Here is a 26,817-nt window from a genome sequence, read left to right as displayed (position 1 = left end):
GGTAACCTGGTGCAAAATTAAAAAATGCAGTTAAACTGCATTTTTTAATTTAACATGTAAAGCATACATGCCCTTTTGGCATGTGTGTACCTTACATGTTGGAAAAAAAAGTTTTTGGGGTGCAGGAGAGGGGGCCTTACGCCCCCAGCACCCTGGCCTTTTGCATTTCCAAAATTGCGATTTCTGGTTCAGAAATCGCAATTTTGGAAATGCAAAAAAATCGCAGCTATGGGCCAACAGGGGAGTGCCATGTTGACTTAGTCATTTTCTCCCCACCAGCGCACACACAAGCTGTGAGGCAGTGTGCATGTGCTGAGTGAGGGGCCACCAGGGTGGCATAGTACATGCTGCAGACCTTCCCTGGCCACAGGGCCCTTGGTACCAGGGGTACCATTTACAAGGGACTTATCTGTGTGCCAGGGCTGTGCCATTTGTGGGAACAAAGGTACAGTTTAGGGAAAGAACACTGGTGCTGGGGCCAGGTTAGCAGGGCCCCAGTACACTTTCAGTCATAACTAGCATCAACAAAAGGCAAAAGGTTAGGGGCTAACCACGCCAAGGGAGGCATTTTCTTACACTTACAAAAAATGCAGACAGGATATTTCAGATGTGATGGAAACTCACACTTTAGGTTTCTCCTTAAACATAGAGAAGTCCTCACCAGAACAGGAGAAAGTGTTCTTGGGAGCAAAAGTTAACTCAATTCAATTAAAAGCCTTTCCCAGCAAGAAAATAACATGGTCCCTGTTAAAGGAGATGCTCCTGTAAAAGAATTGGCAAGCTCTGACCGTGAGGACGCTGGTTAAATTGTTGGGTAAGATATCATGCATTCCATATGTGAGACTACCCATGAGACCAATCCAGAAATGGCTTCTGAATCCATGGTCTTAAGCGTCGGGAAGTTAGGAAGATCTGGTGGTTGTCACGCAGAGGGTTTAAGAAGAAATGGCATGGTTGAACAGGAAGACAATTACTCGGGGAAGACGTTTCTGCAACCTACTCCAACAGTAACCATAACCACAGATGCCTCACATATGAGTTGGAGAGCTCAGATGGGCTCACTATAAGTAAGAGGGATATGAACCAAGCAGGCTGCAGTCCAACACATCAATTGGCTGGAATTAAAGATGGTTTGGCTTGCCACAAAAGAACATTCATGGAAATACATTATTAATTCAGAAAATAGAACAATGTTCTCCATCAGTTAACAGGGAGGGGCTCCATCGCCACCCCTTTCAAAGTTGGCCCAATAACTTTGGAGATGGGCGGTTCAGAGAGGCATATATAGTCAAGCAATTTATCTACAGAGGAAGGAGAATTGCAAGGCTGACATGCCTCATGCTCACATGAATGGAAGCTTAAACAAAAGGTAGTGCAAAAGATTTTCAAGAAATTATTTTTTGCAGCACCTTGGAACACAAAATGCCAAAACCTTGCCTCCAGACAACCACACCTTCAGTCTCAGGGGAATGGAATGCCCTTTCGATAGACTGGTCAGGGACATTTACATGCACTTTTCCACTGGTACCCTTATTACACAAAGTAATCAACAAATGCTAGAGAAACCAGATTACACTAATATTAACAGCGCCACAATGGGCGAGACAAACATGTTACTCATAACTGACAGAATTAGCCCACGGAAATTTCCAGTGTCTGCCGAGAAGACAAGATTTGCTGTCTATGGAAAAGTACTGCACCCAGAATATTTCAAATTAACGGCATGGCTCCTGACGACTTAAAATTGGGACACTTGAAATTGCCAGAAAACACAATGGCTGTTCTAAGAGAAGCCAGAAAACCTGTTTCAAGGATATGTTATGTGGCAAAATGGTAAAGATTGACACTTTAGTGTGTGAATAAGACCCAACCACGAGATGGCAGAATAATGCACAGTAAATGAAACCAGAAAATCTTAAAGCTGCAAACCTACAGGTAAGAAACTTTGTTCCAAGATATCGCCGAAAAGTTCATCATCATTGTTAACATCACTGTCAGAGAACATCCGGAGGAATATTGGGAAAAGAAAGGAGGACATTTCAAGAATGCCCGTTCACAGGGCTCCCGGAAGGGCCTAGATGGAGAAGACACCTTTCTAGTTTTGCTAGAACTGCCACTGTTAGTTCTTTCTGAAGGACAAACACGCAGTCTGCAACCTCTTTCTCCCGAACATCCGAGGGAGGACTGAAACGCCTGTTTGACCTCCAGGCCGAAGACGCTGAGCGTAAGGGAGGGACAGACGGGCACACTACAGCGTGAATAGCCAGTAAACACCACCATCCTTGAGGGATCTAGGCCTCTCAAGTGAGGAGCAAAGATAATGTTGGCGAAGAAGTAGGGGGAAAGACTTTGGCTGAAGAGGTCAAAATCACCAACGTCGAGGAAGAGGTGACAAAAAAGAGACCAGGTAAAAATCATCCAAGTCGGAAAGACCTGACTCAAGGACGTCGAAGGGGGTCTCAGCATCGAAACAATTGCAGACTGTAGGTATGCTCTCAGAAAAGGTGCCCCACGGTTCCCTCGAGGGGGACTCCAGCGGAGTGAAAGCTTCAGAAAAACCCAGGGCATGGAAGGGTGTAAGGGGAAAGATGCTTGAATGTCGAAAAAGGACAGGTCAAGAGCTGAACACCGAAGCTTGACAACCGATTTGTCGTCAAAAGAATCTTCCAGCATATAAAAGGAAGGCCCTGAGCCTCTCTCCTGAAGAACGGCTCACCGAAATTGAGAAGAAGCGACTCGAGAAAATGCAAAGAAGTGACGCAACTGGAGGCCGAAATGTCTGACCTTCTACAAAAGGAGTAGTTTGATGAAAGTCTGAGGTTATTCAGGATCCTGATAAAGACTTCGACAAAGGAGGCTACTGACGAAGAGGACAAAGAATGCCAACCCTGCTCACTCCTCCAGAAGAGGAATAACAAGAATGGATGTTTCAAGCGTGGAGACATCGAGGCACAGTGGTCAAGACATCAAGACAGATTCACCTGAGGAGGGGGTCGAGAGTCGCCTGTCAAGGCCTTCGTGTCCGGATGGCATTGCAATGTATAATTGGGTCATCAGGCATGCAGCTGACAAATTGAGAAAGCTAGAAGAGGACAAGCCAAAATCTTGTATCCTGTTGGAGACTTTGCTGGCCAGCCAGGCAAGGAGTCATTTTTTACCTATGCTTTCTTGTGTCCTCGACCAAGGTAAGGAGGCATTCAAAGAGCCAGCCACTTGCAGAGCTGTTACTCCACGGCCTGAAAAACAAATACAAGTACTTAAAGGGTCTGACCTTCATAAATGGTACTGTCCCTGCAGATTCAATAATTAAATCTGCAGCCAAGAAAAGGGCCAACATTCCCTCAACCTCCGGCCCACCGCCGGGAAAGGAAGCAAGAGGATGGACCCAATGGGTCACAGAGTTAAACATGGTGCTGCCAACTAGTGGAGAATTGCAAATTCAATTGCGTTATTGAGCAGACGGGCGCACCAGCACTGAGAGGAGATGAGAACTAATGAAGCATCTCCCTGAGCAGTACAGAAAGAGCACATCTAGTTGACAGTGGCAAAAACATTGCAAATACTTGTTTAAAATCGGCTTTGGACACGGCAGACACACCAAGCCACCAGATGGTGATGGGCTTCACACTGAGGCACCATTCATGGTTGAGAACTTCATTCTTTAAGCAGGAAGTCCAAGCAAACATCTTAAACGGTCCCTGCAATGCCGAACAGTTGTTTGGGAGCGCCATAGATGAAAGCCTCAATCACTGGAAGAAAGACAACAAAACAGCAAAGTCTGTGGGCGCACTGCAATTTCAGTGTGCCATGCGAAGGGGCACCTTTGCATCAAGAAAGCCTGCAATCAGATGAAGTTCCCAGGCTGGAAGCCACATCAAGCATTCCAAGACACCAATCAGTCTGCAACATCACAAAAAAAACAAAGCTGGCAGCATCAACAGGGACGCCAGCCCTTTTGAGGTAGAGTCAAGGGAAGAGGGCTTAAACACAGAGAAGGCTGAGCTCCCACAGACAAGCGACTCTTCAATAACAATGTTACCCTCACAGATTTCATCATTAGGAGTCAGAGACGAACAATCGACATTCCTACACAAAACACCTGGAGGTGGAAGGATAAAAAAAACTTTCTCCAGAAGTGGGGAAAGATAACTTAAGACTAATGGATACTAAACACAATTCAATTCTGATATTGCATAGAAGTAACCAGTTTCCTTCAGCGAGAGAACCAAGGACAAAGGTCTATCCAAAAAAAGAAACAGCTCGACTCCTAATAGAGGTAAAAGATTTACTGATCAAACAGACCCAAACAAGAAATCAACAAGGGAAATTACTCAACATATTTCTTGATCTCAAAGGTGGAGAATTCACGGCTTTCGATCCTAGATCTAATATAAATATAAAAACTCAGTGATTCAAGATGACAGCCTTACAAGCGGTCATACCGCAGGTTCAGCAAGGAGATTACATGGCAACAATTGACTTAAAAGATGCCTACTTGCCCTTTCCAATGAATGCAAGGCACAAGAAATATCTAAGTTGTACCAAGAGTGCTCTCAAAGTGTCTGGCGGCAAACGTAAAAAGGAAAGGAATACATTTATACACGTACCTCGACAATTGGTTAGTAAGAACAAACTCCAACCTCAAGTCCAAACAGGACATTCAGGAAGTACTAGGGATCCTTTACATGCTAGGTTTCTTTTTGAATCTAGAAAAGTCCTCTCCAGAACCCGAGCAAGAGAAGGTTTTCTTGGGAGCAAGAATCAACTTCATTCAAGGGAAAGCCAAGAATCAACTTCATTCAAGGGAAAGCATACCCCAACTAGAAGAGCGAATATGGAGAAAAAATACAAAGGACAAACCTGTAGTGAAATATTTAACTTACCTTCTAGAAGAGGGACTTGTGCATCCTTAAAGATTCATCCAGCAACTCTAGTGGTGTATATAAGAGAACATTTCAGATGACGTTTTACACATTGCTGGTAATAAAACAACTCTTGGAAGGAGCAAAGAGAATAGCACCACCAGGAAAGGTGCCAGCTCCTCACATGGAATCTAAATATGGTACTCAACTAATAAAAATCCTTTCGAACCTTTGCACACAGCTAATTTACAAATGCTAACCTTTAAGACCGCCTTCCTAGTCACTTCGTAGAGTGAGTTGCAGGCACTTAAAATACAAGAACCCTATTTTTAAATTCACAAAGACAGAATTGTCTGAAGAACAGACCCACAGTTCTTACCAAAGATCATTTTGCCATTTCACATAATTCAAAGTATACGAATCCAAAGTTTTTTCCCAAGACCCAAAGACTTACATTGAAAGAGCTCTGCATACATTAGGCGCAAGAATGTATGTCAGAAAAAGGACAAAGGCAAGACGACGAACTCAATAACTATTTGTATCATTGGCAGATAGTTTCTTAGGAAGACCAGTTGCTTAAAACACAATTGCAAATGAATTGCCCAAAAAATTTAATTATGCCAATCTTGCGCAGGAGAACCTTTAACTGGGGCACCAAAGGAACATTCAACACAAAAGGAGCAACGATTGCCTTCCTGGCAAATACAACATTGCCAGAAATGTGGCATGGCAGCAACATGGTCATCAGTGCGGGGGGGGGGAGTTAACGTTTCAAACTACCTGGAAAAGTGGAAGGGAATTTCAAAAGACTGATGGCTACTTAATTTTGTGCCAAATAACTGCTCTTAGGATCCCAACCCCGCTGTTGGTAGTGCTTGCAAAAGTCACAGCAATACCTTCTGAACAATTTTCAGTAGGAGGCCAGCATTCTTGGTTCAGTTTCCACAGACAGTATTGGGAATCTATTCATGCTGCTTTCTGTGAAGAAAAAAAAAGAACCTCAACACAAATTCAGACCCATTCTAGATCCCAAAACTGGAAATAAATGTAAAAGGAGACAAGTTCAGGATGCAAACACTCAATCAGCTCTACTCGCAGTTCTGATGGCAAGGGTGGCTATGTGCCATTAATCATTAGACTGCTTATTTCACACTCCTATTCCAAAGAAACATTGGAGGTCCCGGGAGGTTCATTGGAGGAAACAAACATTCCCAGACCAAGATCAATCCATCCACTCAGTCTAGTCAGCACAAGGAGCTTTTATGCTTGACAGTACCACATCTCTGGATATAGAAACTCTTCATATAGCCATATCAAAATGCGGGTTGATCAAAGACCCAGCTCCAGAAGAAGCTCTTTAGCATTCCTGTTGATGGGCTATATGTCAGTCACAAAAAGTCAGCATTAATCACAGTGTAGTCCATGCTCTAACCTAAATGCATACGTGTATCCTTAAGTGGAGAGTCTGCTTTCTATACTTAATAAATGTTGCAATCTTCTGAAAACAGTCTACCTGATGGGGAGGCAGAATTCTGGGTTCCCTGGCATACTGCATACTCTGGATTCCATATGCCCGTCTTTATATGAGACCATAGTAGTGGTGCTTAAAGCAGCAGTTCTTACCTTTTTTGACTTTTGAGACTCCCCACTGAGTCGTCATTGAAAACCATCTCCGGTTTATACAAAAATATAGAAACAAGTATACACCACACAAATTCTCAAGTAGTGAAATATTTTGTTTAATTGTCAAATATAGAAAATGTTTTTCTTTATTTGTGCGTACTTTATTAAGTTTAATGTATTCATTGTAATTATGTAATTTTGTAAAACTGCCAAAGACCCCACTGAGTAGGCCTCACGGATACCCAGGGTTCCTTGGACCACAGGTTAAGAACCACTGGACGAAGGGGTAAATTGTGCCAGTACTGAGACATATGTGAGGGGAGACTTGCCCCGTCTCTTCTCACAGCCCACTCTCTACATTGGTGGTGCTGCTCTTGAGACAGATTGGATTACTCATATGGGCCTTCTGCAGATTCAAGGGACTTGGTCCTACCAGGAAATTTCCTATCACGTTAAAGATCTAAAGGTATTTCATCCTGCCTTCAAAGCTAACTCTGTATCCTAGGGGCTCTTGCACCTCCCTAAGGAGAGCTTATGGACCCACTAGAAGAAGCTAAACTTCCATCCTGTAGAACATAATGTTTATTCAGATGAAAAAAAGATTTTGCATATGGTGTATTCAGAAAAAGTTAATTCCTGCTGCCTGTCAAGAAGAAGCACTTTTGCCATGTATTTTTTTACCATGTCCGTTGTTTTTGAAACCGGCATTACGACTATGCACTGTTTGAACAAGCACAGTCCAGAATACTGTCACGGGAAGCGCAGTTGCTCTAGAAGTGGATCATAACCAGTAACCTTTTGGTCTCTGCAGTTGACCTATCGGACATTCAAAATGATTAAGTTAAACAGGAAAGCGGGATCTTAGAAGAAAACAGAGTGTATCCTAAACAGCAGCATTCTGCACATCTTCTGCATTTGGGGCTCTTTTCCATAGTATAATCATCAGTAATCATTAGCGCTTTAAAGCCCAGCCTATGCTTTGGGATACCAGAGCACCTTCTACATCTTCTACGTGTGTGTTTGCGTGTGTGGGTGTTGCAAAAATAAAGTAACCTTTATTGGAAAACTAAGACTAAACTAACATTGGTATATCTCTCCTTAGATATATCTGTACACAAAATATATGCTTAGCAAGAAGCAGGAAAAGCATAGAAATACATGGGTCCTTATTTGGGGGGGGGGGGGGGGGGAGAGAATCATATACTAAGGAAGTGGTATAAGAATGAAGGTTCCTAACCAAGGGAAGTGTTAGAATCCCAGGGACTGGGGAGATGAAAAAAACTACCTAAGGTAAGTACCAGAAATCCCACAGACGCCTGGGTGCAGAGATGTTCTCAAGGCAGGTGTCCCATAGGCTAACATAGGACCGTCATGGTTGGATTCTTATGGATTCATGACCCTTCCCAGTGGACCCCGTGGAAACCAGTTAGCACAGAGAAGGTTGGAGAGTGCTCCACCCGTTGATACCCAGAAGACTACAGTACCTACACCAGGGAGCCCAGGTGCATAGGGGTGAATTGGCATCGGAAACCCTTGTTGGAGTCAGTGGAAGCCTAGGTTGTCCTGCTGCTGTCGTGATCTGTGGACCAGGCCAGTGGAACCCAAAAGTGGATTCTGGATGTGAAGAACCTGAAAAAGAAGGGGACAGTGTCGAGACCACTTCACGATGTCCAGGTGGTGCAGGTAGGCAAAGCCCCACCCCTCTTGGAGGTGAAGTTCCTGCAGAATGGTGAAAGAAGTCCAACTGCGGAGTCCAGGGGAAGCAGAAGATCTTTGAGTCACCCACAAGCTGTCCTACTTCGGTCGACGGATTGCAGGGAGGGTCAGTGGCCAGCAGGACCACCAACAAGCCTTGGCAAATTCAAGTAGCTGATGCAATGAAGATTTTAAGTTTTTGAGGATCCACAAGGTACTAGCCACTTGGAAGGGAGTCAGGGCAGGCCTTCAGCAGCGAGGAAAGCCAGACTGAGCCGGAGGAGCCCCCACGAGTTATCCAGTGGCAGCAGGGAGTCACAGGGAGGCTTAAGCAGCATAACAAAGCAGGAGGAGGCTGGGACTCTTTGGAGCTCGAAGATCTCTTGGAGGAAGAGCCAACAACCCTTGGCAGCAGTTGCAGTGCATAGGGGTTACGTTCCAGTGGCTGCAGCAGGGGTCCACAGACTCCCAAGTTGGTGAGAGGACAAGTTGAAACCAGAGAGGACCACAGAACTGCCAACTGTGAACAGAGCCTGTTTGTGGTCCGTAGGACAGAAGGATCCACCAGCTGGTTGTTGTCGTCTTGAGGTGCCTGGGGATGCAGGGGAGTGACTCCTTCACTCCAAGGAAGATTCCTTCTTGCTTCTTGGATGTATACAGAGTCCTGGTGACCCTGGAGGATGCACAGCCTTGGATGTTGTAGAAATCTTGCAGGAGCTGGAAAAATAATGTTGCAGTGGAAGCCTTTCCAACTGGATACAGTCTTGTTTCAGTTCCAGAAGCAGACCAGCAGCAGTTTGAGAGGCCAGGAGCAGATGTCTTGCATGGAGTTCCTTGTAGAGTCTTGTGTGATGAATCTCAGGACCCACCCTCAGGGGAACCCTTAAGTAACCCTAAAAGGGTGTTGGTCACTCTCTGTAGTGGGGCTCAAGGATGTCATCTACCTGGCCTGACCATTCAGATGCTCCCAAGGTCCGCTGGCCACCTTGTTTCCAAGATGGCAGAATCATCTGGCCGCCTGGCAGAGCTCTGCATCTCCCTAGGTGAGGAGCTGGACAGGGGGGTGGTCACTTCCACATCCTTTGTGTGTATTTTCAGCCAGAGCGGTAACCTGGTGCAAACCAGTTTATGCAAGGAGGGTACCACATGTGCCCTTCAAAGAAGTCTGGTGACGCTCAGAGGCCAACCCACCCCAGTCCAGAGACATCTATTTGCAGGAAATACTTTGTTCTGCCTTCTCCTGCTTCAGTTAGGATCATCAACAGGAGGACAGAACAGTGTCTGCGGTCAGCAGCAGCGTCAGCTGGCAGCCAGACCATGTATGGTTGCACAGACAGAGCTGGTGGGTGGTGGGGGGGAAGAATCATCTAAGTCACCCCCAGAGTGCACAGGATCATGACACTAGCACTGGAATCAGTGTAGTTGCATGATTCCAACATGTTTGATACCAAACATGCCCACGGTCAGAGAAGCCATTATATAGTTGGACCCCTTTTGTTCAACAGTATCCACTACATACCTTAAGATGGATTCCCCGCACTTACAAAGCCCAGGGAAAGGAGTCTTAGGTTTGTAGGGGTACCCTGCCCATGCAGGAGTACCCTCACACTTAGGGACATGCACCCTGTCCTTCCGCTGAAGGGTCTACCAGAGGGGTGACTTAGTGTCCAGGTGCAGTGACTGATATAAGGCAAGTATTATGTCTGAAGTAAAAGATGCATGCACCATTTCACGCAGGATTCAATGGCAGGCCTGCAGACACAGCTTGCATGGGCTTCCATGGGTGGCTAATACATGGTGTAGCCTATGGGAGACCCCTGGTGTGCTAATGCCCTGGGTACCTAAGTAACATGTACCGATGACTTAGTGTGCACCAGTATGCCAATTGTGGGGTGTAAACGTGTACCAGCAACAAATTTTAGAGGTGAAAGCACCGACACTGGGGTCCTGGTTAGGATCCTAGTGCACCACAGTCAAAGCACACTGACACCAGGCAAAAAGTGAGGGTAACTGTCAAAGATGCTACTTTCCTACAGTAGCGGTGATGAATCACTGCTGGGTTTGGAAGACCATCAGGAGAGGTGGAGATCAGAGGATTCTGGTCTCTGGTGGAAACCCAACTCTGTACTGTTGGAGGTGAGCGCAGCCTATGTGGAAGAGATATGGGGATATTTGAATGTAGAGCAGATGCCAAATAGGGCTAGCCCCATTGAACCTTTGCACAATGAATTATTTTCCTTTTTTCCATTCCACAGCATTTAGTAGGGATCGGCTTGTTACTATATTCAGTGCTTAGGATTACTACTGGAAATACCCTGAGGGAGAAAGAATAGTCACTCATCAGTAATGCTGATTATTCTTCAGGGTAATTCATTGAAATGGTAAACAACCCACGCTCCTTCCCAGTGGAAGGAATAAAGGAAGCTGCAAGCTTCAGTATCTACTATCTCCATTAAAAAAAGAAGAAAAAAAACACAAACACCTGCCACTGAAGCAGCATGATGGGATGCTTGGGGATTGAGTCTTTCGCCTATATGGCCACATTGCCCTATCAATTATTTCTGTGTTTCTTTTAACATTGTTTGGTTGTTATGTTTTTTCTTTGTCACCTGGTTCCCTTTGTGCCTATGTATTGAATTAAAAATAAAAAATAAATGGGTTTGACCAGTTTAGTCTTTTTATAGTCTGCTAAATTATTTTACTTTTAATGAGAAGATGTGGCATTTTTAAGAAAGTGAAAGCAAATTATTTTGTCTTAGAAAAAGTATTCCAGGATTCTGCATATTGGTGGGGTGGTTCAGTGTTTGATTTCAATGGAAGGTCCCCTGAAAGAGATCTACGATTAGAGGAAAGTAACTATTACTTACTGCAGATGTGTCAGTAAAATTGTCATTAAGGCAGAATGCTTTTAGAAGATCTCCTGGAATCTTCAGTCAGTTTGGCATGGATTAGGAATGAGAAACACCTTTACTTTTGACAGTATTGTATATTGAGCTTGAATTGAGGAGTACATTCTATTTTCTTTCAGATTGAAGATCTGTCGGATGCTGCATTTACTGCCCTCCATGCGAAGTGTGAAGAAATAGAACGGGCGAGGTGGGTGTCCACATCCAGCATGCCCCCTCAGAGACGAGGGAGCAGGTAAGGTCCTAGACCTTGTATTGTATGCCGCAAACCTTTTTTCATTCACAAAATCCGATCCATTCACTGATGAACCCGAGAAAAAGTTGTATTGCAATCATGGGATGTTCCTTATTATTCGTTAACACTCAGTATCTCTTCTGGATACTGTCACAATATACCAAAGTAAGTGCATTTGCAATTAAAAAAAAAAGTGTCTCTCTAAAAGGTAACAGTTCATTTGTAATAGAACTGAATTTGTGATACTTTTCTTGGGGCCTGCAGTGGTAAGTATTTACTGGTAAACATTTGCAGCTGGTGCTGTCTTGTATCACGTCTTTCCAGGAAACAATATTTTGTAAGCAAGTTATTTTGTTTGGGGTGTTGCCACACAGAATACATAGTGTAGTTTAAGCTTGCACTAGGTGGTAATAGAGAACGGGAATTAAATATTTCCTAGCTATCGTAACCGAAAGTTTCAGTTATTAAAGGCACAAAGACAATGTAAGGAAATGCCTTCCTTGGCATGGTTACCCCCTGACTTTTTGCCTTTTGTTGATGCCAGTTATGATTGAAAGTGTGCTGGGACCTGCTAACCAGGCCCCAGCACCAGTGTTCTTTCCCTAAACTGTACCTTTGTTCCCACAATTGGCACAGCCCTGGCACACGGATAAGTCCCTTGTAAATGGTACCCCTGGAACCAAGGGCCTTGATGCCAGGGAAGGTCTCTAAGGGCTGCAGCATGTCTTATGCTACCCTGGGGACCCTCAATCAGCACATGCACACTGCCTCTCAGCTTGTGTGTGCTGGTGGGGAGAAAATGACTAAGTCGACATGGCGCTCCCCTCAGAGTGCCATGCCCACCTCTCACTGCCTGTGGCATAGGTAAGTCACCCCTCTAGCAATCCTTACAGCCCTAAGGCAGGGTGCACTATACCACAGGTGAGGGCATATGTGCATGAGCACTATGCCCCTACAGTGTCTAAGCAAAACCCTAGACATTGTAAGTGCAGGGTAGCCATAATGAGTATATGGTCTGGGACTTTGTGAAATAAGAACTCCACAGTTCCATAATGGCTACACTGAAATCTGGAAAGTTTGGTATCAAACTTCTCAGCACAATAAATGCACACTGATGCCAGTGTGGGATTTATTGCAAAATACACCCAGAGTGCATCTTAGAGATGCCCCCTGAAATCCAGTCTGACTCCTAGTGCTAAGCTGACCAGTTTCTGGCAGCCTGCCACAACCAGGCGAGTTTTTGGCCACATGGGGAGAGTGTCTTTGTCACTCTGTGGCCAGGAACAAAGCCTGTACTGGGTGGAGGTGCTTCTCACCTCCCCCTGCAGGAACTGTAACACCTGGCAGTGAGCCTCAAGGGCTCATGACTTTGGTTACAGCACCCCAAGGCATCCCAGCTAGTGGAGATGCCCGCCCCTCCGGCCACTACCCCCACTTTTGGCGGCAAGGCTCGAGGAGATAATGTGGGAAACCAGGAGGAGCCACCCACCAGTCAGGACAGCAGCTAAGATACCCTGAGCTTAGGTGACGCCTGCCTTTAGAAATCCTCCATCTTGAAATTGGAGGATTTCCCCAATTGGAATACGGATGAACCCCTCCCCCTCCCCCCCTCCCCCCTCCCCCAGGAGGAACCTTGGGCCCAGGAAATCAAATTCCTGCAACCTGGAGAAAGGATTGCTGACCTGAAAGCCCCGCAGGGACGACTGAGACACCAACTGACTTGGCTCCAGCCTGTCTCCAGACTCAAAGAACCTGCACAGCGACGCATCCGACAGGGACCAGCGACCTCTGAGAATTCAGAGGACTTCCCTGAACCCGAAGGACCAAGAAACTCCAGAGAACAGCAGCACTGTTCAAAAACAGGAACAACTTTGCTACTTTCAAAGAACTTTCTCTTCCCACCGGAAGCGTGAGACTTCACACATCTGCACCCGACGCCCCCGGCTCGAACTCCAGAGAACAAACACCGCAGAGAGGACTCCCAGACGACTGCGACGGCGTGAGTAACCTCTTCCTAGCCCAGTCGGTGGCTGGCCCGAGAAGCTCCCCTGTGCCCTGCCTGCATTGCCTAAGTGACCCCGAGTCCCTCCATTGCTTCCGATAGCAAACCCAACGCCTACTTAGCACACTGCACCCAGCCTCCCCTGTGCCACTGAGGGTGTGTTTTGTGTGCCTATTTGTGCCCAACCCCCACCTCCAGCGCTCTACAAACAGCCCCTGTTCTGCTCCCCGAGGACGCAGGTACTTATCTGCCAGCAGACTGGAACCTGAGCACCCCCTGTTCTCCATAGGCGCCTATGTGTTTTGGGCCCTCCTTTGACCTCTGCACCTGACCGGCCCTGTGTTGCTGGTGCGGTGGCTTTGGGGTTGCCTTGAACCCCCAATGATGGGCTTCCTATGCCCAGGAGACTGACTGTGTAAATGCTTTACTTACCTGAGAAACTTAACAAAACTTACCTCCCCCAGGAACTGTTGATTTTTGCACTGTCCACTTTTGAAATAGCTTATTGCCATTTAACCTTTTTTGTGTGTACTACTGTTTTAATTCAAAGTCCCATACTTACCGGTGTGAAGTACCTTGCATTTTATATACTTACCTCGAATCTTGTGGTTCTAAAATAAATTAAGAAAATATATTTTTCCATATAAAACCTATTGGCCTGGAGTTAAGTCTAAGTGTGTGTTCCTCATTTATTGCCTGTTTGCGTACAACAAATGCTTAACACTACCCTCTAATAAGCCTACTGCTCGACCACACTACCACAAAATAGAGTATAAGAATTATCTAATTTTTGCCACTATCAACCTGTAAGGGGAACCCTTGGACTCTGTGCACACTATCTCTCACTTTGAGATAGTATATACAGAGCCAACTTCCTGCAGGCAAGGATTATGCTTATCTGTTCTTCACCACTTTATTACAGTAACAGCAACATTTCCCATAACCAATAGGGTAAGCAAACAGTCAACAGTAAAACAGGCAATCAATATTACATGGCCCTCAGATAGTCTTTCGTCACTGTTTCCACCTCCCTTTTCTTCCTTTGACCGAAATCGACCAACCACGTCTTCATTCTTTCTTGGACCCATCAGATCCTGAGTGAAAGGAAGAAAAAAAAACTTTCTCTATTGACTTTACATACTCTCAACAACATACAAGGATATGAGAAATACAGCCAACCATCATCAAGCAAAGAAACAGTAGTCGAATAAAGGCACTTATTATGAAAAACTACCATGCAATTTATCCTCACTGTTGCTAAGAACGTCCCTCAGTACAGGTCTAGGCATTCCAGAATGGGTGAGTTAACCTTTGCCTCCATGTCCTTAAATAGAATTGAAACTTTCTGTTACAATAGCTAGGTAATTTTTCATTCCATGTCAGGACCGGAGGCGAGGATTATGCAAGTTTAAAACTTCCCCACCATTAGCCATGCCATATTAAGAACTGGTTTAAAGTAAAACCTTTTGAGGGGAAAAGTCCAAAGATGAGTCCGTCCCATTGAATAGATTCTCCAGGCGAGCCCCTAGAGAACACCTTTGAGGCCATGCCCCCCTGGCCAAATGGGCCTCAAAAGTTTTGTTTCAATGCCTGCTTCTTGCATCACCCATCATACCTATCTAGCAATCTTTGGTGCGGAGACTGCCCAAAGGGTTTCTTGAGTGGTCAACAAGTGTCTCTCCCCATGGGGGCGGATATCGACTGTTATAGCTTTATAACATTTAATACATCACAAACCATTTCGGAGAACCTGGAAAAGAAGAATAAGATGCCACCTGTGAATTTTGTCTGTCTCAGAATGTGGAACGTAACCCATGTCTGTGGTGAATACTCTACCAGTAATGTCTAGGGCCAGAACATCCGATACTCTTCTGCAAGAGATGAGGCACAGCAGAGTGGCCTCACTGGCTGAAAGTTCCTTCCTGAAAAGATAGTTGTTGGCTGGCTATGACACCGATAGATTAAGTACCTGGTTGACATCCCACAATTCCGAGTATCTGGGTCCCGGAGGCAGGGATAAGCAGATACCTCTCAAGTTTCCTCACAGGAGGATGTTCTCCCACTGGATGATCACCCACTGGCGTATGGGCTATCAAAATCGCAGACCAAAAGGTGTTAATTGATCTATAGGCGAGACCGTCTGAAGCTAGATGGTCCATAAAATTCAGAACATGGACAACTTATGCCCCACCAGATCCAAGTGTCGCTTGTGACACCAGTCCAACCATTGAGACCATGATGATAGGTAGCGTTTAATGGTGTTATCCACCTGTGCCTTGGAGAGGAGTGCTGCAGTGTGTCCTGAAATTCCTGGGACTTTCCAGCGCTTCCTGTCATTCTCTAAGCCATAAGCGATAGAGACCTCTCCTGCGCTAGAGGATGGGGCTGACGAGAGGTAACTGTGGATGAGCAGCCAAGACTTATCTAGGAGACATGCTAATGCAATACCACTACAGTCACACAGCAACTTATCACACATAAAAGAACCACACAGTTAAAAAAAAATGTGCTTAATTGGCATACTTGTGCCCCCATATAAGTCCCTAGCATATGGTACTTAGGTAGCTAGGGCATTGGGGCACCACGGGCTCCCCATGGGCTGCAGCATGTATTGAGCCACCCATGGGAGCTCATGCATAATGTGTCTGCAGTCTTGCCATTGCAGCCTTTGTGAAAAGGTGCATGCATCCTTTCACCACAGGTCACTGCACTGGGTCACTGTAAGTCACCCCTATGGTAGACCCTCCTAGCCCAGAGGGCAGGGTGCAGGTCCCTGTTTGTGAGGGCACCCCTGCATGAGCAGAGGTGCCCCTACGAACTCCAGATCCATTGCACTGATCTTCGTAAGTGCGGGGAAATCATTTTACCCCTGTACTGGACACAAGTCACTACCTGTGTCCAGCTACACAATGGTAATGCCAAACCTGGGCATGTTTGGTATCAAACATGTCGGAATCATACCCCAGTACTGTTACTAGTAATAGTTGTATGATTCCATGCACTCTGGGGGCTCCTTAGAGGACCCCCAGTATTGCTCCTACCCATTTTCTAGGGTTTTCCTGGCAGTCTCCAGCTGACTGCTGCCACCCCTCAGTCCGGTTTCTGCCCTCCTGCTGCTTGACCAGCTCTGGCAGAGGAAATTGGAACAAAAGATTTCCTGTGGGAGAGAAGTAACATCCTCTCCCTTGAAAATTGGTGTTACAAGGCTTTGGAGGGGAAGCCTCCCCAATCCACCGGTTTGCTTTGAAGGGCACATTTGGTGCCCTCCTTGTATAAATCGGTTTGCACCGGTCCCTGTTCTGGGTCGAAACTGGACGAAAGGAGTGACCACTCCCCTGTCCATCACCACCCCAGGGGTGATGCCCAGAGCTCCCCTAGGTGGCCATTTTTTTCTGCCATCTTGAAACCAATATGTGCAGAGGGCCGCAGGCACATCTGAGTGGCCAGGTCAGGCAGGTGACATCACAGCCCCTCCTGATAGGTGGTCCTCTTACTAGCTGACCAAGCCCCCTTTTAGGGCCATTTAGAGACTCATTTGAGGGTGGGTCTCCAGATTTGACATGTAAGATTCCGCCAGGACTCCTCTGCATCGTTTACTTTTACTTCTGGCCACTGAAACCGCAACTGGACTTTTCAGAGACATTCTGCAACATCAGCAGCAACTCCGCTTTGCAACATTGTTTATCTGGCTCCTTCCAACAACTGCAACATTTCCCTGGCTGTGCATCATCTGTGGGCGACGAGTCTTCAGCCTGCACAAGAAGCAAGAAGGAATCTCCCTTGTAGTGAAGGAGTCACTCCCCTGCATCCGCAGCGACGACGGGCTGCGTGGGTCTGCTCTCCTTTGGAACTGCGTGAATCCTGCATCTCAGGTCCCCTTGGTCCTCTCTGCTAGCTGTCCTACTTGGGAGACGGTAAGCCCCTGCCAGGACAGTACCCCTTTGCACTGCAACTCTTGCAGCTACCAAGGGTTTTTTGCTCCTCCTCCAAGGGATCTTCAGGCTCCTGCTGTCAGTGGGTTGCCTGTGGGGGCTGCAACTGCTTCTGTTGGCTCTCCCAAATGCTGAAGGCCTCCTTGGACTTCGCTCTCTGGTTTGAGTCCCCTGGACCCTGCTGGTCCCTTTTCAGCCTTGCGACTCTTCTTTTGCACCTCTTGCATTTGCCAATGCTTGTTGGTTGTTTTCCTGCACCATTGACCATCTGTGACCCAACAACTGACATGGGACACCATCTGCACCTCTTCAAGGACTCCTCTTCAGATCCTGAGCTTCACAGCTGATGATCTTCTCCCCTCGTAGACCTTGTTCTGCACCCACACAGGGGTGGGAATTGGCTCCTGCCCCCACTGGAAACTCCATTGTGGACTGGACTCTGTCCCCGTTTGCAGGTCCTTCTTTACTGGAATCCACCTTTGGTTTCTTCTCGTCTGGTCCTGTTCTCGTACACTCCTTTTTCTAAGTCCTCCTCTTATTCCTTGGGGAGACGAGGTATTTACCTCTGGTCGCAGGGGGGTCACCCTGGTACTCACCTCTTAGGGTTCCTAGTTCCTCCAGCTCCCTTCTAACAACTCCACATCCTTGGGTGGGAAACTATCTTGCATTCCACTTTCTTAGCATATGGTTTGACCCCTTCCCTAGGGCCCTCACTATTTTCACTAAGTACTGTCAATGCTTGTTTCTATGCTATTTACTGATTGTTAATGTTTATATAATTAGTGTGAACTTACCTCCAGTTGGGAGGAACTAAGTATTTAGTGTTTTGTTATTATAATAAAATGCCTTTATTTATGCACCACTGTGTGGTTCTTTCATGTCTGGTATTGCATAAGCTTTGCATGTCTCCTAGATAAGTCTTGACTCATCCACAGCTACCTCAAGAGAACCCTGGCTTCCTATACACTATCTACACCTCACTTATAGGGGATACCTGGTATAAGGTGATGACACCATAGGTGCTCACCACACACCAGGCCAGCTTCCTACATCCCTCTCCACTGCTAAGGCATTTCTATCTAGGGCTAGCTGCTGCTGCTGCAGTCTGAGCCTGGCCTCCTCCATCCTCAGTTTCCCGAGTCCCCTAGCTAGAGAATCTTCCCCTGAGATGGAGCTGAGGATCTCATCAGATACTCTTGAGACACAGATGTTGACAGAGGAGGACCTATCCCTTCTACTAGAGACTCTGAACCAGCCCTCGACTAGTAAAGGTTGGCCTAATTGAGTGACAACCCCCCCGTCACAACCTGCAGTGCTCCCAACAGGAGTGTGGTGTACCCCAGATTCTTCCTGACCCTCCCCAGTGCAGACTAAATCTGCCCTTTCTAAGGTTGTGGTGTCATCCTGTACTTCCTCCTCTCCCTGGCTTCCTGAGTTGTCCTGGTCTACCTGGAGGAGTAACCACAGAACTAGACTTTTTGGGATGTCTTCAGCTTCCTGGAAGCACACAGCTCCCTCAACTCTTGAGAAGAACATCTCACATATTTAGAGTCTGGGACCGGAGTTGTTTTCCACTGAAGACATCTTGCTAGAGTGTTGTGGATGCACCTCACTACTCTAACAACTAGACTCCATGAGAGTTTGGAGAAAGGGCTATACCACGCCAACAACTTACCCAAACTGAGACTAGTGATCCGGATCACTAAGTGCATTGTGTTCCTAATAACTAGTAGTGGGCTTTCCTGTGGAAAGTCACCAGTGACAAAAGTAGTAAGACAATTGCAAGTGTCTTATCCAATCGCTGACACCAATGTAGGAAGCTAGCCTGGTGTGGTGAGCACCTGTGGTGTTATCACCTTATACCAGGTCCAGGGATCCCCTATTATTGAAGTGTAGGCAGTGTCTAGGAAGCCAAGACCCCAAATCTCAACAGGAACCTTTTGGCGCCTCCTGATCATAGGGACCTTACTAGGTGCCACTACACTTTTCACTGTCAGAGTATTCAGAATGTGGTTGATGTTTAGGCTGAAGGTCGGATTCCAGTCATGACATTACACCTGCTCAGTCAATTGGCTACTTTCGTCCTCCTGGTCACCCATTCACAAGAGCCCTCTGCTGGTGCCTTTGCTAGTAGTGGTTCCAGCATCAGGGAGAGTTGGCATATTCCACTGTGGACACTGCAGTGGACTTGATTTGATGGTCTACAGGGGAGAGCGTGGCTCTAGCGAATAATTTTGTCCCCCACTGGCATTGGCCATGGTGGTGACAGAAGTGTCTTTTGGGTGGAGTACATATCTGGAAGAGCTGGAGCTGAGAACAATGGTCACCAGATGAGCAGTGATTGCACATACACCTGCTGGAACTAATTTATATTTGGTTGGGGATCAATGCCTTTCACCCAGCCCTGCGAGGTCAGTCCATTCTGATCTTGACATACAATGTGACTGTAATGTGGTATATCAACAATAGTAGGGACTTGTCTTCTCGATCAAGAACCAATAAGGATCCGTACTCTGTTAATTAACATGGACCTTTGCTGGTTACAATCCACTTGGTTGGTTCATGGAGCATAAGGGACATCCGCCTCAATCATCTCGCTGATCATGGGTGTCATTTCCATTGAGATTTTGATGGACATTTTTGCTACCTGTTGCCCTTTTGTAGGAAAATAGCTCCCTGTTGCAGTTACCCCCCTCCACACACACACACGTTTGCCTGATATTGATGCTGACTTGACTAAGAAGTGTGCTGGGACCCTACTAACCAGGCCCCAGCACCAGTGTTCTTTCACTAAAAATGTACCTTTGTTTCCACAATTGGCACACCCCTGGCACACTAAGTCCCTTGTAAAAGGTACCAAGGGCTCTGTGACCAGGGACGGTCCCTAAGGGCTGGAGAATGTGTTGGGCCACCCTAAGGGACCTCTCACCTAACACATGCACACTGCCATTGCAGATTGTGTGTGTTGGTGGGGAGAAAAAGGCAAAGTCGGCATGGCAGCCCCCTCAGGATGCTATGCACACAAAATACTGCCTGTGGCATAGGTAAGTCACCCCTCTAGCAGGCCTTACAGCCCTAAGGCAGGGTGCACTATACCACAGGTGAGGGCATAGCTGCATGAGCAATATGCTCCTACAGTGTCTAAGTTCATTCTTAGACATTGTAAGTACAGTGTGGCCATATTAAGTATATGGTCCGGGAGTTTGCCTAAACGAACTCCACAGCTCCATAAAGGCTACACTGGATACTGGGAAGTTTACTATCGAACTTCTCAGAAAAATAAACCCACACTGATGGCAGTCCTGGATTTATTAACAAAATGCATACAGAGGGCATCTTATAGATGCCCCTTGTATTTTTCCCAATCCTTCAGTGCAGGACTGAGTGGTCTGTGCCAGCCTGCCACTGAGACAAGTTTCTGACCCCATGGGGTGAGAGCCTTTGTGCTCTCTGAGGCCAGAAACAAAGCCTGCACTGGGTGGAGGTGCTTAACGCCTCCCCCCTGCAGGAACTGTAACTCCTAGCAGTGAGCCTCAAAGGTTCAGGCTTTTTGTTACAATGCCCCAGGGCACTCCATCTAGTGGAGATGCCTGCCCCATGGACACAGCCCCCACTTTTGGCGGCAAGTCCAGAGGAGATAATGAGAAAAACAAGGAGGAGTCACCTACCAGTCAGGACAGGCCCTAAGGTGCCCTGAGCTGAGGTGATCCCTGCCTTTAGAAGTCCTCCATCTTGGTTTTGGAGGATTCCCCAATAGGAATAGGATGTGCCCCCCTCCCCTCTGGGAGGAGGCACAAGGAGGGTGTAGCCACCCTCAGGGAAAGTAGCCATTGACTTATGTCCCCCAGACCTAAACAGCCCCCTAAATTGAGTATTTAGGGGTGACCCTGAACCCAGGAAATCGGATGCCTGCAACCTACAACAAGGACTGCTGACCTGAAAGCCCTACAGAGACGACGGAGATGACAACTGACTTGGACCCAGCCCTATTGTCCTGTCTCCAGACTCAAAGAACCTGTACAACGACGCATCCAGCAGGACCAGCGACCTCTGAGGACTCAAAGGTCTGACCTGCACCTGAAGGACCAGGAACCTCCCGAGGACAGCGGCTCTTCACACTCTGCACCAAAGCCCCCGGCTCGAGTTTGGAGAAATCAACACCGCAAAAAGGTCTCCCAGGCGACTCCAACGACATGGACACCCTGAGTCGACCTCCCTGAACCCCCACGGTGACGTCTGCATAGAGGATCCAGAGGCTCCCCCTGACCGCGACTGCCTGGTAACAAAGAAACCGGACGCCTGGACCAAGTACTGCACCTGCAGCCCCCAGAGCCGAGAGAAACCACCTACCAGTACAGGAGTGACCAGCAGGGGGCCCTCATCCTAGCCCAGTCAGTGGCTGGCCCGAGAAGCTCCTCTGCGTCGCCAGAGTGACCCCCAGGTCCCTCCTTTGATTTCTACAGCAACCCGACACCTACTTAGCGCACTGCACACTGCCGGCCCTGTGCCGTCGAGGGTGTTTTGTGTACTTGTGTGTCTCCCCCTCCCCACCCCCCAAGTGCTCTACAAAACCCACCTGGTCTGCTCCGCGAGGACGCAGGTAATTACCTGCTAGCAGACTGGAACCGGAGCACCCCTGTTCTCCATAGGCACCTATGTGTTTTGGGCCCTCCTTTGACCTCTACACCTGACTGGCCCTGTGTTGCTCGTGCTGTGGCTTTGGGGTTGCCTTGAACCCCCAATGGTGGGCTGCCTATGCCCAGGAGACTGACTGTGTAAGTGCTTTACTTACCTGAAAAACTTAACAAAACTCTATTGCAGATTTCTTACCAGCCCTTCCTGCCTCTGCGTTCTGAGGACATTTCATACTCCTTAATAAGTAGGGGTGGGCAGAGCTCACAGAATTTGATTCCGTAGAATTCCACAGAGGTACATAAAACCTCTTGAGATTCTGTGGAGTTTGCCATTGGGCAGAATTAGACATGTTGTGCTGTGATTCAGCGACAGGAGCTCGATCTGCCTGAAAAATCTGCACAAATGGCCCCATGCGATGCGCCAGAGAGCGCAGCTACTAGAGTTGATTTTGCTGCCCCCGACCATATTTTCTTCTCAAGTGGCAGCCTTCTGACCACAGACCGTCACAATTACCTGTGATCACCCGTGTTAGAAAATTCTCGTCTGATGTCTTCCTAGCAACTTGAAGTCGCACTAGGGGACGCCAAATCGTACTCGCCAACTTACTGTTTTGGAGGCGTGCACAAGAAAAAAATCCACTGTTTTGGAGACGTGCACGAGAAAAAAAATCCACCACATGTTTTGCAGAATTTAACTAGAACTCTGAGCCATAAGATTAACACAAATTTGCCAAAATTCCACTAACTCCTCCAGTGGAATAGAATATTTCACCCACTCCTAAAAGGATTGCAAGATAGTTGCCTGTTGTAACTATCCCTCATAGTAGTTTTTCTCATCCCCACCTTAAAAGTTAAGGTAAAAAGAGCTGGCGTCAGAGCACCAGGATTTGTGCTCTATGGCTCAAGTGATGTCTCGGGGACCACTTCTGACGTCTATTTGGAGACTGCCCCAACCTAAACGTGCTAGTGAGCTACCATTGCAGAGGATATTCAAAGTAGAGGAACCTGCATGTGGATAGAATATCCATCGAAAAGTTAATTACCGAGGTTAAGTAATGTTTTCTTCGGAAACTCGCCATCCTTCACTCAGTCATGAAGTTTTTTTTTTTTTTTTTCATAATTGTTTCACTGAAAAAACTTCAGGTTTTGCCACAAGTATTAATCCTTCATTCTTGCAAGTAAATTAACAAGTGGTATGGATATTTCTGTTCATGATCATGACGCTACTCTGTGCAAGGATTGTACAGTTTTTGAGCTGAAAACTTTGAATTAAATAAATATATATAGCTTTCTGAGCTATGGCATTACCTTGGAAATTTGTAGGGGTTTTGTCCTTTGCTACCTCCTTTCTCAGATTCCAGGCCCAGGTCTTGTCTTACAGGCTCTTTCAGCAAGGAAGAGTTCAGCAATGCAGCAGGCTGATTCTTTGCAAACCTGCAAGTCCTCAGATCAGTCTGACTGCTCGCGGCAGCACCCAGCTGTGAAGGCTCTCTCTCTCTCATATGAGTGGTGCTCCCGGAACACACTCTGATGTCAGAGCAGCTCCCTGCGCATGAAGACGTGGTAAGCTGACTTTGCTGGTGGAAGGATTTTGTTGGATACTTTATTCAGCTTCTGACTGGAGCCAGTGAGGATGCAGCGTTGTCCACGGCACCTCCAACAGTCTTCTACGGTGAATCGGGAGCAGATCCTAGCTTAATTCTCTCCTTCAGGCAGCAGCCTAAATAATTTTGCAATGTTAGTTCCAGCAGCCCCTCTTGGCACACAGGGTGGCCGTGGTACATGGTTATGCAGGCTCGTTCAGCACAAGCGCCCGGCCTAGACAGTCACCAGTCTTGGTATGGCCCCCTCTGGTATAGGGGGGACACCGCAGCAGTATGGGCATAGCAAAACCTGCACGCGACTCAACACACCACTCAGTCTATGATAACCCTCTCTTGTCATACAGGGGTTACCAAAAACAATCCTGGACAAACAAGATTGCCTAATCGGTGCACAGCCGAATCCTCATACCTCGTACAAGGAGTCCACATGGTTGTGTTCCTCACTGGACCTTGTCCCCTCCAGTGCTCTCCCCTTACTCACAGGGCACACTGGTCTTGGCAAGCAGGCAGGCGCTGATTATTGAGGTTCTGGGGCAGGTAGTCCTGAACACAGGCAGAAGTTTAGAAGTTTTGCAGAGCTCCCCTTTATCACACAAACCATCTGGCTGTTTGGTAGAGGGCACATTTTTGGGGGCTCAACCTCTCCTTTTTATAGTCTTTTTTTCGAACACCAAATGTGATTCAGGGTCTGGGTCTTCTAAGTTTTTTATGTTGGGGTGCTGCATTTTTTTTTAAGTGGAGACGACTTCTTCTCTTGTGTCCGTCACAGCAGGCATGACTCCAAAGCTGATTGTCCACAATTCATGGGAGTGACCAAAGTTCATACCTGGATATCAGTCACAGTGATATGTTCATCAAGTGTTAATCCCAGACCCCCCCCTGCCCCCCCCCCCCGCCCTACTCTTTTATTCCTTTATCAACCCACACCACACACCTTCACAAAACACTACCCTGTGGATGTGCTAGCCCACCAACAGGCCAGAGTTGGTCAGGCAGTACTCCGTACACATTTGCAATCTACTGCAACACCCACAGGTTACCCACCGCATTATAGAGGATTGCTTTACCGCCAAGCACAGCATGTGTATCTACAGCCACAAATGTTATCTACCCAGTAGACATTGGTTTTTGGCATGTAGTGCTGTAGATTCACATGCGCCCACCTTCCTCAACGGAGAGTTGTGGTTGTTGCAGTAAACTTTCTATTCTTTTCTACTTTTCTCTTTCACATGGGCATCCATCTCTGCATAGCTTTACAAATCACTCCATCCTCAACTGATTTATGGGAGAAAAGAGTCTAACAGTTGAGTCAATGTCCATGTGCAGTACCAGCAAGAGGAGTCACCGAACCTTATGACTCAAAGGACTTCTTTGAAGGTCCAACACTAGATGGCAGAATTACACAGAGCATGTGAATCTACAGCACTACATGCCACAAACGTCCCCTGGGTAAGTAACATTTTCCTTATTCCTGCTGTTTCCTCGTTCAGAAAAAAAAAGCTCCAAAACGAAAGTTCAGACCCATTCTCGACTTAAAGTTTATGAGCAAATGTGTAAACAAAGACTGATAGAGGATAATAGTGTTATATCAAACATAACCTCAGTTACGTCAAGGAGATTGAATTTGTGCAATAGACTTGCAGGACACCTTTTTCCATATTCCAAAAACTATCTAAACACAGGAAGTTCCTAAGATTTATGGTAAGAAGTCATCACTACCAATTCAAAATTCTTCTCTTAGGCCTCAGGTCTGCTCCTCACACCTTGTGTGTGGCTTTATGTATACCTATTCTGGACAACTGGTTATAAAGGCATAGTTTCCGGTCATAGCAAAGGAGCACTTTCAAACAGAAGTGCATATCTAACCTAGGTCTGAAAATCAACTTTTAGAAATCAAATCGTACCAGTTCAAAGGATTCACTATTTGGGAGAAATATTAGACACCAAAAGTGTTTCTTTTGGAGGAGAGACTCTTATTTATCCAACAGAAATGTCAAAACAACTCCCCATGCAACAGTGCAACAAATTTCATTGTTGCTGGGATCAATGCCATAATTCATTTTTCTGACACAGATTGCATGCTTCACATGAGACCATTGCATCAATGCCTGGAGGATCCAGGCCACAAGACATTTGGGGACCATTGCACAACTATCTGTCCGCACATTTGGATGACCCCTCAATCCCACTGATGACCAACTTCCAGTCCCTGTAAACAATTCAACACTGATGCTGTGCTGGGCATGATGGACGGGGGAGACTAAGTACTGTAAAACTGGGTAGCTCTGTAAGAGAACTGGACAGCATCTTGATGCTTTGGCTGCTTTTCAAACTTCTCTATTACGGGAGACCTATGTGATCAACTCCAGGATGCTGAGAAAGTTAGATGCAAACTGGTAGATTGCTCTGGCAGTGGCTGCATGCAATATCTGAATTAAACTGTGATATGTCGGTGAAAGGCATGACTTGCCAATTCACATCTGATCATACTTATGTCAAAAGTGATGCTGCTGATGGTAATTAATATTTAATATCAAAATGCTTGTATGATTGTACGTTTGTTTTTCTTATTGCAACTAGTTAAAAGCCATAAAAATAATTGCGGAGTTGGACTAGACGCTTACCCAGCAAGCAATCCAGTCATGCCCTTGGTGGTGCAAGGTGACTAATTTGCTGAGAGGAGTTCCTTTCCACTAAGACATTCCTACTAAAACTAGTAACAACCTCTTTTCTCCTGGGATGGTGTGCTTATATAGAACGCCTTCAAATTGAAGGGACTGAAATAACAATCTTAACACATCTGTAAGAGGTTGCACACCTATGGTGTGGCACCCTATACTGAGTCCAGGCAACCCTTAGTGATATTGAATAGGTTTTCAGATGGCCAAAACTCTCTAGGGGTAGCTGAGGCGAGCAGCTAAAACTTGTCTAGGAGGAGTGTAAATCACTTGCAGTACAACAGTAGTCAGACAATAACTCACTCAAATGAAGGAACCACACAGGCAAAAATAAAGTATACTTTATTACAGCACTACTACTAGACTAGCGTTGGTATGTCGCCCTTTGGAGATATATACACAAAATAATCAGCAGAAATAGCATAAAAATACACAGGGCCCTATGGGTGGTCAAAACATATACTAAATTCGTTTAATGTGAAACAGTGCCCCCAACCAAGGTAAGTGTGGTAGTTAGCTGGGGGCTGTTAGTAACACCAGAGGTAAGTACAGTAAGTGACTCCCAGCCACCAAGGAGTAAGATAGTTACCCACACAGTTGTCCCATAACCTAACACATAGTGTAGTGGTTGGAGTTCGTGGAATTC

At 46.5% G+C, this 26,817-nt stretch overlaps 1 protein-coding gene across 5 annotated transcripts in view; it reads left to right on the top strand.

Annotated features, from left to right (window-relative positions):
- The window catches only part of KANSL1 (KAT8 regulatory NSL complex subunit 1), an 817,615-nt gene that overhangs the window by 688,272 nt on the left and 102,526 nt on the right, over positions 1–26,817 (top strand). For 4 of the 5 annotated variants that reach the window (XM_069238046.1, XM_069238047.1, XM_069238048.1 and 1 more), the window contains one exon: positions 11,209–11,321. In XM_069238046.1, coding sequence (XP_069094147.1) covers positions 11,209–11,321 — 113 coding nt within the window. The remainder of the gene's footprint in view (positions 1–11,208; positions 11,322–26,817) is intronic. The other variant, XM_069238049.1, reaches the window with a different exon arrangement.

The sequence above is a fragment of the Pleurodeles waltl genome, chromosome 6, assembly GCF_031143425.1.
Source record: "Pleurodeles waltl isolate 20211129_DDA chromosome 6, aPleWal1.hap1.20221129, whole genome shotgun sequence".
Taxonomy (NCBI): domain Eukaryota; kingdom Metazoa; phylum Chordata; class Amphibia; order Caudata; family Salamandridae; genus Pleurodeles; species Pleurodeles waltl.
The sequence above is the reverse complement of the archived record's forward strand: the minus strand, read 5'-3'. Positions and strand labels throughout refer to the sequence as shown.